General features: G+C 51.6%; 7 protein-coding genes and 1 non-coding gene across 8 annotated transcripts; 6 read left to right on the top strand and 2 right to left on the bottom strand.

The window, feature by feature from the left end:
• Positions 1-35: 35 nt before the first annotated feature.
• QC761_0101160 (uncharacterized protein) lies at positions 36-1,256 on the top strand (the record flags this gene model as incomplete). The annotated part of the gene is made up of 2 exons (XM_062873112.1): positions 36-897; positions 1,159-1,256. 2 exons carry the CDS (start codon positions 36-38, stop codon positions 1,254-1,256), a joined length of 960 nt encoding a protein of 319 aa, XP_062727724.1.
• A 239-nt stretch (positions 1,257-1,495) lies between these two features.
• Positions 1,496-2,027, top strand: QC761_0101150 (uncharacterized protein; the record flags this gene model as incomplete). The annotated part of the gene is given in 3 exon segments (XM_062873111.1): positions 1,496-1,546; positions 1,622-1,906; positions 1,911-2,027. Coding segments are annotated over 3 exon segments (453 nt in total).
• Positions 1,583-2,892, bottom strand: QC761_0101140 (uncharacterized protein; the record flags this gene model as incomplete). Its single annotated transcript, XM_062873110.1, has 3 exons — positions 1,583-2,063; positions 2,140-2,627; positions 2,695-2,892. 3 exons carry the CDS (start codon positions 2,890-2,892, stop codon positions 1,583-1,585), a joined length of 1,167 nt encoding a protein of 388 aa, XP_062727722.1.
• A 2,068-nt stretch (positions 2,893-4,960) lies between these two features.
• QC761_704820 (uncharacterized protein) lies at positions 4,961-7,090 on the top strand (the record flags this gene model as incomplete). Its single annotated transcript, XM_062882055.1, has 3 exons — positions 4,961-5,223; positions 5,285-5,618; positions 5,696-7,090. 3 exons carry the CDS (start codon positions 4,961-4,963, stop codon positions 6,983-6,985), a joined length of 1,887 nt encoding a protein of 628 aa, XP_062727721.1. The 3' UTR covers positions 6,986-7,090.
• A 533-nt stretch (positions 7,091-7,623) lies between these two features.
• QC761_704830 (uncharacterized protein) lies at positions 7,624-9,613 on the top strand. Its single transcript, XM_062882056.1, has 2 exons — positions 7,624-8,149; positions 8,219-9,613. Exons 1-2 carry the CDS (start codon positions 7,794-7,796, stop codon positions 8,376-8,378), a joined length of 516 nt encoding a protein of 171 aa, XP_062727720.1. The 5' UTR covers positions 7,624-7,793; the 3' UTR covers positions 8,379-9,613.
• Positions 9,614-9,832: 219 nt separating this feature from the next.
• On the top strand, positions 9,833-11,872 carry QC761_704840 (uncharacterized protein). Its single transcript, XM_062882057.1, has 3 exons — positions 9,833-10,618; positions 10,678-11,307; positions 11,370-11,872. Exons 1-3 carry the CDS (start codon positions 10,282-10,284, stop codon positions 11,678-11,680), a joined length of 1,278 nt encoding a protein of 425 aa, XP_062727719.1. The 5' UTR covers positions 9,833-10,281; the 3' UTR covers positions 11,681-11,872.
• Positions 11,873-12,282: 410 nt separating this feature from the next.
• QC761_704850 (uncharacterized protein) lies at positions 12,283-14,668 on the top strand. The gene is made up of 3 exons (XM_062882058.1): positions 12,283-12,585; positions 12,662-13,102; positions 13,175-14,668. Exons 1-3 carry the CDS (start codon positions 12,393-12,395, stop codon positions 14,161-14,163), a joined length of 1,623 nt encoding a protein of 540 aa, XP_062727718.1. The 5' UTR covers positions 12,283-12,392; the 3' UTR covers positions 14,164-14,668.
• On the bottom strand, positions 14,234-14,347 carry QC761_0101100. The gene has a single exon. It is a non-coding gene; the product is annotated as a tRNA-Leu (tRNA).
• Positions 14,669-15,084: the final 416 nt, after the last annotated feature.

The raw sequence follows: 15,084 nt of genomic DNA, 5'->3' as shown, positions 1-15,084 counted from the left end.
CCCCCATCACCAACATACCATGTTGCCCTATTCCCATGTCCCAAACTGCCGAGACAGAGGGCTGGGCATACCTCGAGGCCATGTACCATCTCTGCAAGATCATATCTCAGCGGCTCAACCCCGACGCTGCTTCCAACGCTACGTACAGTCAGATCTTGGATAACTGCAAGGCTGTCGAACATATCCGGGATAAATGCCTGAATCAGCTGCGGAACAAGGATGCTTGCAAGTCAGCATTGGACCGCCTACAACATTTTGCCATTCGGTTACACACTTCGTTCATTCTGTCAGTTTGCTGTCGGCCAGCTTTGATGCGTTCCGAGAGTACCCGTCTCGACGCGCCACAAAAGAAGTTCCTCGCCGACCGATGCAAATTGAATCTGACCGAGACAGTGCGCATGTTTCTCGCCATGCACCAGCTTTCAGTCATTCCCACTCGTTCATGGGCCTTCACCTACCATGGCCTTTCCTCGGCTGTGCTTCTGGGAATTCTGGGTGACTCCAAAGGGGATCCTGAAGTCCGCCAACTGCAAGGGGACCTGATATCAGCGCTTTCGGCAACAGCAGCCAAGGAACAAACGTCCCCCCAACCGCACATCCATCGGTCTGACCACGATATTGAACTTTCGGGTCCCCTGTCCCGTGCTCTGATGGCACTCAAGAATATCTACGATCATGGATCCGTAATCGGCCCCGGCCCCATGAAGGAGAGCGGTGCGAACTCTGGCGCGGGCTCTGGCACCCGAACACCACTGCAGCCAGGGACTCAATCAGGATATCCTATTCATGGTCTTCCGCTGCCACAGGACTCCATTTCCCGGATGCCCACTAGTTTGGATCCACATCAAAATGCAGCCTTGGCCATGGCAGAGATGCAGCAGAACGGAGGACAATTGGGTGACATGCAACACAGGCATGTATCTCTCTATACCAGGACGCATATGTTCCCATCGAAAGCTACTGACAGAACGATCAGCAACATGCCATTTGTGTTCCCCCCACCACAGCAAAATCAGCAACAATTGAGCGATGTTTCCAATTTTGACCCTGCCACCTACATGTCACCCATGGACCTGTACGATCACATTTTCTGGGGTATGTCATGTACGATGTTGCACGTAACAGGGGACCCCAGTTCTAATTCAAGGTTGACTCCAGACACTCCTGATCCGTTCGGCACTCCGGTAGACTCGATGAATTTTGACTTTCTTGCGCACCCACCACCGGGCCAACCACAGCAGCAGTTTTACTTCTAGCAGTTTTTGTATGCGCACTTGGGACGAGGCTACGATCTGTATGATAATGTCTGCTGGGGGTTTCAATGAAAGATGAATGTGTGTGTATCGTGTAGGGCGTTATTTCCTGGGTTCATTGCGCGTCGCACTTGAATTGATCTTGACCAGTCGCAGCATGTTTCACAACCTGGGTTCGGCGTCGGGCAGAACAGTTTGAGCTTCGAAGAATATTGTATTCGTGAGGCAGGGGTATAATACAAATGACTCGTCCGTGTGCGATGTGCACTGTCATATATGGTACAGCGATGCAGGTATGTACACTTAAGTCCACATTGATCCCCATCAGATCATCGAATGTCTCTACTGACAATACTGACCTCATCTAGACTTTCCAACTTGTGGATCACGTGAGCCTCGAATGGGTTGACCTTCGTCTGCTGTGGCGACAGCTCAACCTCACTACCGGTCCCGTCAGAGTACTCGACCGTTACCGCCGCACCTTTTTTCGCGCCACTGCGGGCGCGCGAGTGCTGTCCTCTGCCGACGTAGTAAACGCCCGTTTCGGGATCCACTGTTCGGATACGGCCGGTTCCATCAACAGCAACGCCGGCACTCATAGCGCCTGTGGGATGAGCCCTGCTACCACCAATGGCCGATGCCAATCTGGGAAAGTAGGTCGCCAAGAAGGGGCGGAGGGTAGGCAGGCAGGCGCAAGTGATAGCCGAGGTCAGCTCGCCAACGGACCAGAGGGAGGACGTGACGTTTTCCCAGGGGAAGTCTTCGTACAGTTGAAGATACTTGATCCGGATCATGGAGATGATGACGGTGCTGCCGCAGAGGGTCGACTTGTGAGCAGGTTCACGAAGAAAAGGGTTAAAAAAGAGGGTGCGGAAGAGAGACTCACAAGAAGCCCAAGCTGAAAATGCCAATCAGCACATACTTCTGACCTTTGGCCAGCTTTAACTTCCACAAAGCCGGCAAAGGCAGCGCAAAGACAGCCACATCTGTCACGATATTGCCCGCGGCATTGATGTACCATTGAGGTATGTTTGGAATACACGTGGCACCTTCGATATCGGGCACCCCGAGCCAAAACGCGCGGATGGGAGTGCAGATGAAGATGCCCACCAGGACTTGGGAGAGGGCCCAGCCCCCGACGATGAAAATGGCGACGAGATAAACGATGCGCATATGCTGGACGGCCAGAACGCGGTAGTATTGGAAGAGAAACGTGAGCTTGAGGAAGAGGAGGGCGCAGCAGTACATGACGATGGAAACGTAAAAGTCTCGAAGGTACAGGGGAATATCGTTTTGTTTCATGACCGAGATGTGCCTTCCCAGGCCAAAGGTTGTCATATGGCCGATGGCGATGGCTGAGCCACATGTCGTGAGCTGGGCGAGGTGGTCATGTAAGATTCTTGAAGACTGGTTGATTTTGGCAAAGGGGCATTGTACTCACCAAGCCTAGGATGCAGGCATAGTCATCTATCCCAAGCTGCTTGATCATCTTGCCCCGCGTCCACAGGCGCATGCCTACCATTACAGTTGACCATACCAGGCAGAAGATGATAGCCCCAATCACCGTGGAGGATTCGTCTTCGTGGGCGTTGGACGAGAGCGGTGGTGCTGGCGGACTGGCTGATGTTGCGTCTGTCATGGTGGAAGATGGTCAACATCTGATAGTGTCTCACGGCGGGAATGTCAGTGATGGACTTGGGTGGCTTCCAAAATGCAACGAGAGTCTAAGAGCTCAAAGGGTCCATCAGATGGCGAGAGGGAACCGGATATTAGCCAGTTGTGGGGTATTTGATGTCTGGGAAACTTGAGGGGATGGCGTTCGGTCTAGACCACCATCTCGCTTTGGTCTCCGTCACCAGGAAAAGCTCTTTGATGATCTGATCCTGTACTGGGTGTGGTGAGCTGCAGCAGCTCTCCCCAAAATGAAGGTCAAAGAGACGCCATGGAGCGTGCCGCAGAAACAATGATGTGTCATAGTTCGGCCCTACGAACACGAACCGCACGTCAAACTGGGTATCACCACTTTTCCCTCAGCGAGATCATCGCCACCCAGAGGAAACCTGTAACGGGGGGGTGGGGAAGAGAGTCCCAAGCTCCAAGCTGAGGGGGATTAACGGTGCGGCTAGGTGAAAAGGGGACGTTCGTTCCAGTACCACGAGATGGCTGACTTGGCGTATGCAGGCGCTGAAATCAAGATGTGGTCCGTTCGTCGATCAAATGGTTACCACCCCTTGAGCCCTTCGAAGGTTTTGCAGGCTTTATTGCGCAAGCCCACCTTCAAGGAATGACACGTGAGATTATGGGCAAGCTCGGGCTATAGGCATGGGTGTGGTGTTCCAATCATGTCACAATTTTGTCCAACACGTGTGTGGTTAAAACCATGAGCTTGGTAGTCAAGGCCCTTTCGAGGTGGACCTTGGGTCTTGAAAGGCCTTAAATTTCATGAAGGCGATTGAAGATAGGTAGGAAGTCGACCGCTCTTTTGATACACTTGGGGTCCGCCAGTGAAGTATGAGTCTCTAATTTTTTGGTCAACGCTGTGCTTACCCACCCACATACCTACCTACCTACCGATCAAAGACAATACCTACCTGAGGACCCCCTTCGCAAACCTAAACACACGGTACACCACCTTGTAGGAGCGGGTCAAATGGTGCTTGACTGGAGCTTCATCACTTTTGTTTGTCTTCTGCGGGCTTCTCAAGCCGAATCAGGCAGCTCACGCGAGGTTGAGGTTGGTCCCCGGACCTTGGCATGGTGAGTGCTGCCATGTTGCGCCTATCCGATTCCCGTTAGAATGCGGAGATGTGGTGGATCTGGGGTTCGCTTTGACATCTTGCCCCTCTGCACATATCGCGAATGAAAACACCGAGGACCCGTTCACAATTGCGCTAGAGAATTTCAAGTCCTGATGTGGCTCAATTTCGGTGGAATGGAAACAACTTTCTTCTGTCTGGAACCCATCTCAAGAGAAGGGTCTGTATTCTGCAATGCAACCCCGCTCCCAACAACAAAAACCATGCCATAGGGTGCCAGCATTGGTCCCGCCTTGGTGGTCCAGTGGTCGGTCGATTGATTCCGTGCCGTGTCTTGCCAACAGTTCATGCATATTGTATAATACTTTTCCACATAGCACGTTGCCTACCAAGACATTTCTTCAACCGCCCATCAATGGCAACATTTGATTCCTTACTAAGGCAGGGGGAAGAGAACCCATCCACTGCCGTCACCGCTGGAGACACAGAACACTCGCGGACGACCAATAGCATCATCCCGCACCATCCCGCGACCAGGAAAGCTGCCCGATTTGCCGCAGGTGTTTTCTGTCACGGAAACCACACCGTCATGACTTTATTGACAGCTATGGTCTTGGGAGGCTGTACAAATGGAGCCGTCGCTGCCAAAAAAGCCCTCTACAGAACTCCGCGCCCATAAGATGGCAGAGAAAAGCGACTGCCTGGAATATGATGGGGTACGCTACGCCTTAGCGATGGAGCTGGGCTATACAGCGTAGTATCCGCTAACTTTTTTTTGACTTCACCCCAGTTTATCCGCTGTCATTGTGAACTTGCTTGGGACACCATAGTTCCGGCTGGCAGGAAGAGGGCCATGGCATTTCTGATATTTAAAGTCACGATGGCCTCCTCTCTTCTGCTTTCACTTTGGCAACCAGGACCATCTTGCCAACATCGTCATCCATAGTCACGATGGCCATCAAACAGTGGATGGGCCTGCTCCTCGCAGGCTCCTCGCTTTCTTCTGCCTTGCCCAGCTCCAAAGCCGCCGCACGCACTACAGATGCCGCCACCGAGTTTGTGGATAATCTTGTTGCCGAACTGACTGCAGCCTACAACGATCATCAAATCCGTGCGCCCCAGTGCGCTCAAGAATCGACCTTGGTCGTGGACACTGGCTATGCCAAGTACAGGGGCTACTACGACTCGGCATCTGCTCTGAATCACTGGAAGGGGTAAGTTCGAGACATAGCACATTCCTCTTTCCTGACCTCTCTGCTGACAAGAATACCTTAGCATCCGATACTCGCAGGCTCCCACGGGTAGTCTGAGATGGCAGCCTCCCCGTTTCCCTGCTCTGGCCTCATCTGCGCCAGTCACTGATGCCGACGCCTTTGGCAACACATGCTATCAACACACTCCGAGTACAGCATTTGGCTCTTTCCCTGGGCCCCCTGGTAGCGAAGATTGCCTCTTCCTCAATGTCGTCGCCCCTGCCAATGCCACCAAGCTTCCAGTCGTGGTTTGGATCCACGGCGGAGGCTATGGGTATGGTGATAGTTCGCAAGATCTGACCCAGCTTATCAACGACAATGGGAAGACTTTCATTGGTGTTTCTATCAACTATCGTGTAAGTTGTGCATCCCCTCGTACAACATCGTGCTTTGTACTTTGGAAAAGTGGTTACTAACATACATGCTCAAAAAGCTTGGTGCCTTTGGTTACCTGTCCTCCCAGGAGGTCAAGGACAATGGTGTTGTCAATGCCGGTCATCTTGACCAGGCTCTTGCTTTGGCCTGGGTCAAGCTCCACATCTGCAAATTTGGTGGTGATCCTTCTAAGGTCACTATCGCCGGGCAGTCCGCCGGTGCTGGCTCCGTTATGCACCACGCATTGGCTGTCAACGGTGACCTCGGCTCTCTTTTGTTCGACAAGGGACTTGCTCAGTCTCCCTACCTGCCTTACCAGCCCAACTTCAACGATGCTATCCCTACCAGCAGATATTATGCCTTCTCCGCCGCTGCCGGCTGCCCTTCCTCTGGCAGCGTCTTTTCTTGCCTGCTTAGCAAGAGCGCTGCCGACCTCGAGCTTGCTTCGCTTTCAGTCACTGCGTCGTCAACCCAGGGAAGTTGGGGCTTCTGGCCTGTGACTGATGGCGTGTACATCAAGAACCGTCCCAGTGCACAGCTCACCGCCAAGAGGGTCAACGGCAACAAGCTCCTCGTGGGGTACAACGCTCATGAGGGACCCCTCTTTGTGCCTGGGCCCGATGCGATCGAGACTCAGGCCGACCTCCTCGCCTGGATGGCTCTCTGGTTCCCCAACCTCACTTCGGCCCAGCTGAACAGCATCCTGGCCATCAATCCCAACTCGGCGCTGAGCTCTGCTTCCGGTCCCAGGTTTGAGACTGATGGTCTCAACACCGGCGGCTTCAACGCCATCAACACCAGCCCCGACGGCGTCGGCCAGAAGCAGAGAGGCAACAATATCTACGCCGAGGCCACCTTTGCATGCCCTGCGTACTGGCTCGCCGATGCTTACTCGGGCAACCCGGGCAAGTCTTCCTGGCTGTATCAGTTCTCTGTTCCTTTTGCCTACCACGGAGCCGATATCAACGCAGCCTTTGGACCCAGCACCCCCAGCCTCCCCAGCGACATTACCCTCGCGTTCCGCAAGGCCTGGGGCAACTTTATCGTTGGTGCAAACCCATCCATCGCCAACACGATTGCGAACGGAGCCTCCTCTGCATCTCCTAGCGCATACCACCCCGCATCCAACTGGCCTGTCTGGAACCAGAACGCGCCCCAGTTTGTCAACTTCAACACAACCGGCGGGACTCTCGCTACTGTTGAGCTTCCATTGGTGGGGCCCTATCCCCAGTATGAGGGTCTGGGCATCAAGAATGCCATTTCAGTTCAGAATGCCAACACTTGGGAGGCTTACCGTGGGGACAGATGCGCCTTCTACAAGAATCTTGGCCCATACATGCCGAACTGAGGCCATTTGGTGCGCAGATGGGAGAAGGATCACAATCCACAGTGCAAAGAGCGGTTACGGTGTAGTACCTAAGTAGTTCAAAAATCATACAAGATTCAATCTCAGTATTGGGAGTACATGATCTGTGACATGACGACATGCCGGCTGCGGAATTCGTGATATTTTGACCATACCGAAAATAATTGTGTGGTTCGGCGATAATGCCGGCAAACCCCGGTTCCGGCTCGGCGGCCATAACCCGCCATTGTGTTGCAAATGCTGTACCCCACATCACGACATCCTTTTGGTATCAATTGCAACACCAGCTATACCACAACAACCTGCAAGGAACCCGCCTCTCGTCCTATTCGGTACATTTCAACTGGCAGCAAGGAGTCTCGGTTCTCCTGGCGTCTTCCAAGCTCTGATAATTGGTCCGATGAGGGAACAGCCAAGCACTGGTATCGAGATGATTGTTACGTTCCCTGGACAGCAGCTGCTAAAGTCGAGCTGAATAATTGTTGACGAGCCACACGTAACGTGAATTTGTAATTCCAGTTGACACATCCCGCTTCAGAAACTAAAAGCACACCATTGGGTAGAATACATTAATAATGCGAGGTGATGCAGGGCCCTGGTTGTGCGACCTGAGAGAGCGAGAAGAACTTAACCAGAAGTATAAACACGTCTCTGTTTCCTCTGTCAAAAGCTCTGAACACTTCTCATACCAATCCTCTACCCTCAGCGCAGATTGCCATATACACTACCACTCAACCTACCTTATCATCATCTTTTCTTCCTCGTCACGAGCAGTGCACAAACCGCCAACATGTCTCTCACTCTCTCTTCCATTACTATTTCTACCTTTTCCAAGGGTCTCTCCACACTCGTTCATATTCTCCAAAAGGCCGAAGAATATGCTGCATCACAGGGCCTCGATGCCAATGCCGAGTACATCAATGCCAGGCTCATCGATGACATGCTCCCCCTGACCTTTCAAGTTCAGAATGTTACCAACACTGTCCGCAAAACCCTCACCCGCTCCCAAGGGAAGGCTGATGAGCCTTGGGAAGATGGAGAGAAGACATTTGTCGAGTTGTATGCCCGCATTGAGAAGGCGAGGCAGGTGATCAAGGAGGCCGATGCTGCTGCTATTGACGCCAAAGCCGATGAAACTGTCGATCTGTGAGTCCACCCGACCCATCGTGGCGGAGCTTGTAACAAAGGACACATTGCTGATTTTGAAAAATATAGTGCTTTGGGGCCAACAACCATCAAGATTGTCAGCAGAGACTCAGTCCTCAACCAGGGAATCCCCAACTTCTTCTTCCATCTCAACACGGCGTATGCCATTCTCAGGAGCAAAGGCGTTCCAGTTGGCAAAAGAGACTACATTGGAAGCTTCTTGGCTTAAGGTACCTCTAGGCAGCCATTCCAATCTCAAGCTTTAGAAGCTTCGAATTCAATTTAGGAACTTGAAACAACTACTACCTCAGCATCCCATCAATCATCACTGTGGAGCTATTTCCCTAGCTTTTGAATGGCATCGTGACTGAATGCTGCCTAAGGTAATAATGGTACAAGAAAACATCTCCGGTCACTTTGACAGTGTATAATTGTTCTTGTGGGTCGCTGCCTAGGTATGAGTGAGTGCTCGAACACTTCCTCTGTGACAAAAGGCCAGATCGTCATGCTCCACAAATGTGTACCTCATTCTACGGTGAACCACTGAACTTTAAGCATCTTCAAAGCCTCTGTAGGTTTCTGGAAATCAGAATTATTTTCCATACAAAAGAGGTTGTTTGTTGAATAAGGAAAGCCTTTCATGAACAAGGCCTGCGTTCTCAGAGAGATCATGTGGAACGTATTGTTTCATTTTTTTCCTGTTGCGACTATATAAGGAGCGCGTACCCCTACTGTCTTACTACTAAATAGATATATACCTGGAATCCTATCACTGTTTCATCATCATTCTCTCCATCACACCTTTATAACAACTCAATCGCCGACCTAGACTTTCTTCCTCTTACCATCCCTACCTCTACATTCAACCTTCTTCCCTCCCCAGAAAAGATGTCTGGCAATAGCAGTAACGGCACCACCACCACCAGCAGCAACAGCAGCAACAACAACCACAACAACAAGATGAATCACACCCACTCCACAAACTTCCTAACTCTTTCCACCCCCACTGAGTTCGCCGAGCTTGCTAACTGTCAGCTAGATACTGCGACAGAACTGATGCAGAATTTGCATGGGCTCATAAAGTCAAATGACAGAAGACGAGGACCGTACCTTCGACCTGGACAACGTCTGTGAGCAGGGATGGAAGTCTGATCGTTGGCTGAATCCTCTTTAAACAGTCAAACTCAGTGCTCGGCAGATGCAGAAGAAGAGGGAGGGATGTGCGCCAAGAAGGGGTAAAGCATGGAAATCTAAACAGGGCTGGACCAGTTGTAAAGCCAAGCTTTATTCATTAACTGCAGGTCCGGGGGTGGAAGGGGGGGGGGAGCAACAGCGAAGCTTTTTTGACTCCAGCCGATCGTGTATTATGATTGTAGTCACCCCCACATCCCCACGTTTGGTGTTGGTTGTTGCGAGAGGGCAGGGGCCAAGATAACGGTTTTGATATGGCTTAATGACTTTCCCAATCAAGATTATCAATAGCACATAAACAGCTCAACGGTAGGACGAACCTGCCTTTCTGTACGCGCACACCGCCAATAGTGTCATTGCCTCGCCCCAGGCGCTTTGGCTGTATAACATTCTCACAAGATCATATGCATTGTTCTAGAACAAGGCAATGAAGCATAGGCGCGAAGCTGACCCAGTTGCGGAAGGTGGTCTTGTCGGCCTCGGGGCGACAATCCTGGTTCGGCATCTGGCCAAAGCCCCTGGTCGCAGGCAGAGCGAGATCGCCCAGCACAATGCCGAGCTGATTGTTAAAAGCACATTGGCTAGGGGCAAGCGGGTATAATGCGGGATCGGCTTTTGCAACCCCAGACTGTTGCATCGTGCGTCATCCCGGGAAGGTGACAAACATCCAGACCTGGCCCCCCTCCGCATCGCTATTCGGCCGAAAAGGGAAGGTTATCTGGCCCATGGTCACGTCGTTGGTCATGTCCACCCGAGGCAGTGCCACTCCTCCTAGGTGTGTTCATCCCATGCCACAGGCAGGAAACCACTCATGTGTACTACCTCCAACCCACGGTCATTCCAAGAAGCTATAAAGCAGCCAGGTCTTACCGGAGTCGCTCGAGGAAAAGAGCTTCTCCAGGAACTCCACGGTCAAGACGCAAAGTTCCCAGCTCTTCAAGATGAAGTCGGTTTTCGCTTTTTCCACTCTCCTGGCCCTCGCCTCGGCGGCTGCTGTCCCCGAACGCCAGGTCAGACCCGCTGTCACCGCCTACGATGGATACAAGGTCTTCCGTGTCGCTGTCAAGAACCAGGTCAACAAGGTCTCCAAGATCATCGAGCAGCTAGAGCTCGAGACATGGAAGGCACCCAAGGCCCCTGGCGCTCTCGCCGATATTGTTGTCCCACCATCCAAAGTGGCCGAGTTCGAGGCGGCTGTCGCCGGCATGGAGGTCACTACCATGCACGAGGACTTGGCTGCTTCTATTGAGGAGGAGTCCAACTTCTCTGCATATGCAGGTACGCCATCTTTGTACCACCCTTGAAGAGTTGCATCTTGTACTAACATCAACCACTAGTTGGTTCTGCCAACGCTACGTGGTTCAACTCATACCATTCGTACAACGACCATCTCCAGTTCCTGCGGGATCTCCAGGCCACCTACCCAACCCGCTCAGCCATCGTCACGTCGGGCAACTCCAACGAGGGAAGACCTATCACAGGTATTCACTTCTGGGGAAGCTCCGGGAAGGGCAAAAAGCCTGCTGTCATCTTCCACAGCACCGTCCACGCGCGCGAGTGGATCACCACCATGGTCAACGAGTACCTGGCATTCAACCTCCTGACCAAGTACGACACCGACGCCGAGATCAAGAGCTTTGTCGACAAGTACGACTTCTACGTCTTCCCCGTTGTTAACCCTGACGGCTTCGTCTTCACCCAGACCAACACTCGTCTGTGGCGCAAGAACCGTCAATCCAATACTGGCAGCACTTGCATTGGCCGTGACATCAACCGTAACTGGAACTTCCAGTGGTCCGTTACTGGTGGTGCTTCCACTAACCCCTGCGCCGAGGACTACAAGGGAAGAGCCGCCTCTGATGCCCCAGAGACTACCAACCTGGCCAACTTCATCCGTAGCGTCAAGTCCAGCCAGGGCTTGAAGCTCTTCATTGACTGGCATGCTTACTCTCAGCTGTTCATGACCCGTACGTTCTGCCCTTCTTGATGGAACCACAGTGTCAATCGAAGCTAACAACTTCTTACTCAGCTTACGGATACTCCTGCACTGCCAGAGCTGCTAAGCATACCGAGCTTGTGTCCCTTGCTGCTGGCGCTGCCTCGGCTATCCAGGCCGTTTACGGCACCAGGTTTACCTCCGGACCTATCTGCAGCACCATCTACAAGGCCACCGGTAGCAGTGTCGACTGGGCCAACGATGTGGGCGGCTCTGAGTACACATTCACCGCCGAGCTTCGTGACACTGGTGCCAACGGCTTCGTTCTCCCTGCTAGCCAGATCGTTCCCAGCGGTGTCGAGACCTGGGCCGGTCTTAGATACCTGCTGTTGAACATGAAGTAAAATGGCAGTCACTTGCCAGACCCTCACACATGGCTAGGACATCGAAGCTAGGCGCACATTGAGGCTGGTGTGGAGCTCACCTTGTTATCTGGGACTTGAATTGCGCATATTGGAAGGAGAAATGTACATATGGAGTAGGATATAACAATCAATATACTGGTTTATTGACGAGATTTAAGAACCCTGTCTGCCTCTAATTGAGTGTGGTAATCGATGCGGGGAACAGTCAACTTTGCGTGAAACCTTGTCATGGCGAGACAGGTATGGACTGATATCTGCCAAGGATTAGACACATTCAGCGTGGGCTGTCTCCAGCAACCTGCAATGACTATTGACGCCGAGGCGGCCTGCAAGGGCTGGGACTGGTTGCCATGCCATGTTGACTTGATGATCGATGCAATGCACGAGCGTCAATTCTCTGCACGTTGACATGTTGGTAGTTGGAATGCTGTTGTGTAACCTGAATTGTGGTAGATAAAACCACTGGTGTAACATTAATGTGGTGTTCAGACAGGATAAAGGTAGACCGGCATTTGATAAGATGGTATGCGGTCCCTACTAGGTGGGTGTTTCAGGCTGCTCTTATGAGGGCCTGTGGGTAATGGGAGCTTGAAAAAAAGTTATTAGAACCTTTTGATCCAGTAAGGGACTTTGTTGCCAAACCAAACCTTCCCAAGCAAAACCCAGCTCCACGAACGTCTCGTCGAAGCCAATGTCATTCAAAATGATGGTCCGTGGTCTTGATGACTGGACTTTTATGGTTTCCACGTCCATCAATGGCACCTCTGTCTCTCTGACCGCAAACTTGCTGGTCATAGCCACTCTGGTCCTCACACTGTTGGGATACTTTGTTGTTCCGCATCTCCTATCACCTCTCCGATCAATTCCTGGTCCATTTCTGGCCCGTAAGTCCTAGTCCTATCCCTGTTCCTCTAGATCGTCTTGTCCTCCTGAAAGTCGTACCGACAAGTGAGATAACAGGCTATACTGACCTCTACCGCCTCTACCATACCACCCGCGGGTCTTTCCATCTCCATATCACTCGATTGCACAAAACATACGGTCCCGTCGTTCGAATTGGCCCCAACACCGTCGATATTGACTACCCCGAGCCGATCAAAGTTGTTTTTGGGACGACTACAAAACAAAAAGCCGAGTGGAAAAAGACAGGGTTCTACCTCTCTAGCAGCACGCGAATCAAGGAGACGGGGGAGATCATGTACAACCTGTTCAGTCAAATTGACCCAGAGTTGCATGCCAAGTGGAAGAGACCAGTGGCCAAGTATTACTCCGCCGCCGCGGTGGCAAGAGTAGAAAGCAAGATGGATGAAGTGGTCGATATGCTATGTAAGGAGTTGGACAAAAGGGTAAGTGGCAATGATGGGCAAGAGGAGATTGATCTGGGGAAGTGGATCGTCTTCTGTAAGTCCTTGCTAAGCTAATAGCCTTTGAACATGCCGCGTGAAATGAACTTTGTAGCTGACCCAAAGATAGACACTTGGGACGTCATCGGGAACGTCACATTTTCCCAGCCGCTCGGGTACTTGCGCGAGGGCAAAGACTTTGACGGGACGCTTTTGACAGCAGATAAAACGCTCGACTACTTTGCTTTCATAACATCAATCCCTTGGCTTGATTACGTCTTTGACAAGAACAGAATCATGAGAATCGGACCGCCGAGCTTCAATCACATCGTCGGACTTAGTGTAGGGCATATCATGAAGCGATTCCAGGAAGATCAAGGCACAGAGCAGAAGAGCAGAGATGCAGACTATCTGGATATGTTTCTCGAAGCACGTCAAAAGTGGCCAGAGGTGGTGGATGACGCCATGGTCGTCAGATATACTCTGAGCAACATGATTGCAGGGGCAGACACCACCTCGAGTATCATCAAGACTGCTATCTACTACTCGATGATGGCAGAAGGGAGGTGGAAAAAGTTGAGAGAAGAACTAGAGAAAGCTGGAATCAACAGAGAAAAGTGCCCAGTCAGTTACAGAGATGCTAGGAGTGTGCCATACCTGGAGGGGTTGGTAAGAGAGAGCATGAGAATTTTACCGGGCATTGCGCTAGGATTGGAAAGACATGTTCCCAAAGGAGGTTTCACATTGCCTTCGGGGCACTACCTGCCAGAGGGTACAGCAGTGGCCATGAACCCTTATGTCCTTTCTCGGAACAAGCAAATCTGGGGTGAAAATGTGGACGAGTTCAAGCCTGAAAGGTGGCTGAGGGCTGGCGGAGAGAATGAGACCAGATACCAAGAAAGGCTGCAGATGATGAACGGCGCAGACTTGACTTTCGGTGCTGGGAGCAGAATGTGTCTTGGAAAGAATTTGGCGCTGATACAAATCTATAAAGGCCTCGCAACATTAGCGTTGCTTTATAATGTTGAGCCAGCTGACGGGGCGAAGGAGTGGAAAGTCATCAACAGCTTTTTTGTCAGGCAGGAGGGACTCGAAGTTAGGCTGACAAAGAGAGTCTGAACATTGCCATGTTCAAAGGTCCAGAGGTGTTCTAGGGTCCGGATTTCTGTCGGGGAATACCATCAAAAGTGGGAGGGTGGCCGAGCGGTCTAAGGCGCTACGTTAAGGTGAATACCTTGATCCAAATTCCCTTCAGAATTCCGTAGTCTCGAAAGGGGCGCGAGTTCGAATCTCGCCCCTCTCATCACAGTTTTGTTCTTTTGTCCTTTCTCCTCTTTTTCTTCCCTCTGTGATGTGGAGCTCAGGGTCTTTTGGTGCATGGAGTTGACCCATGGATAAACCCTGGATGCAGGTTGCGGTACCTGAAGCCAACCAGGATGGCAGGGGCAATAGGTATCTCTATTGAGGTCAGCTCCTTCAAGGTATGATTCTCGGATAAGTTCAGAAGTTGGGTATATACTGCCCGTGAAGTTCAAGACTGGTGATGAGAGATGTACACTGCTAGTTAAATACACCAAAGAAATGCTACGCTGGAATTACCTCACTTTGAAGGATTGGAAGCCCCAAACACCAAGTTCGCAATCGCAACCTTGAATGTTCAAATTTGACGAATATCAACTAAGTGTAACCGCGAACGGATTTAACGGGCCATTGGGTTTTTGTGTACGTCACTGTGGCTTCCCAGACAGTGCCACCCCACACTGCGACTGAGACACGGTTATCTCCGCCAGAGATCGACATCAGTGATGGACAGTAATGACCACAAATATCTCGGGGGGCCAATGGCAATGTCGAACCTTATCAAAAGTGCTCGGGCTGGTTTGTGTGCTCCTATGAAGTCATACTGAAAGCCAAGAATTATAAAGCCCAAGAATGCCTACCGATGCACATGATATGCTGCAAGCCAACCTTGAAGCGACACACATTCCACAGGATGCATTTCATCGGGCACTCGAGCCAAAGACCTCGGGAACGTCGGCG

This window comes from Podospora bellae-mahoneyi, chromosome 7 (genome assembly GCF_035222275.1).
Source record: "Podospora bellae-mahoneyi strain CBS 112042 chromosome 7, whole genome shotgun sequence".
Taxonomy (NCBI): Eukaryota; Fungi; Ascomycota; class Sordariomycetes; order Sordariales; family Podosporaceae; genus Podospora; species Podospora bellae-mahoneyi.
This window is presented reverse-complemented; position numbering and strand designations above follow the sequence as displayed.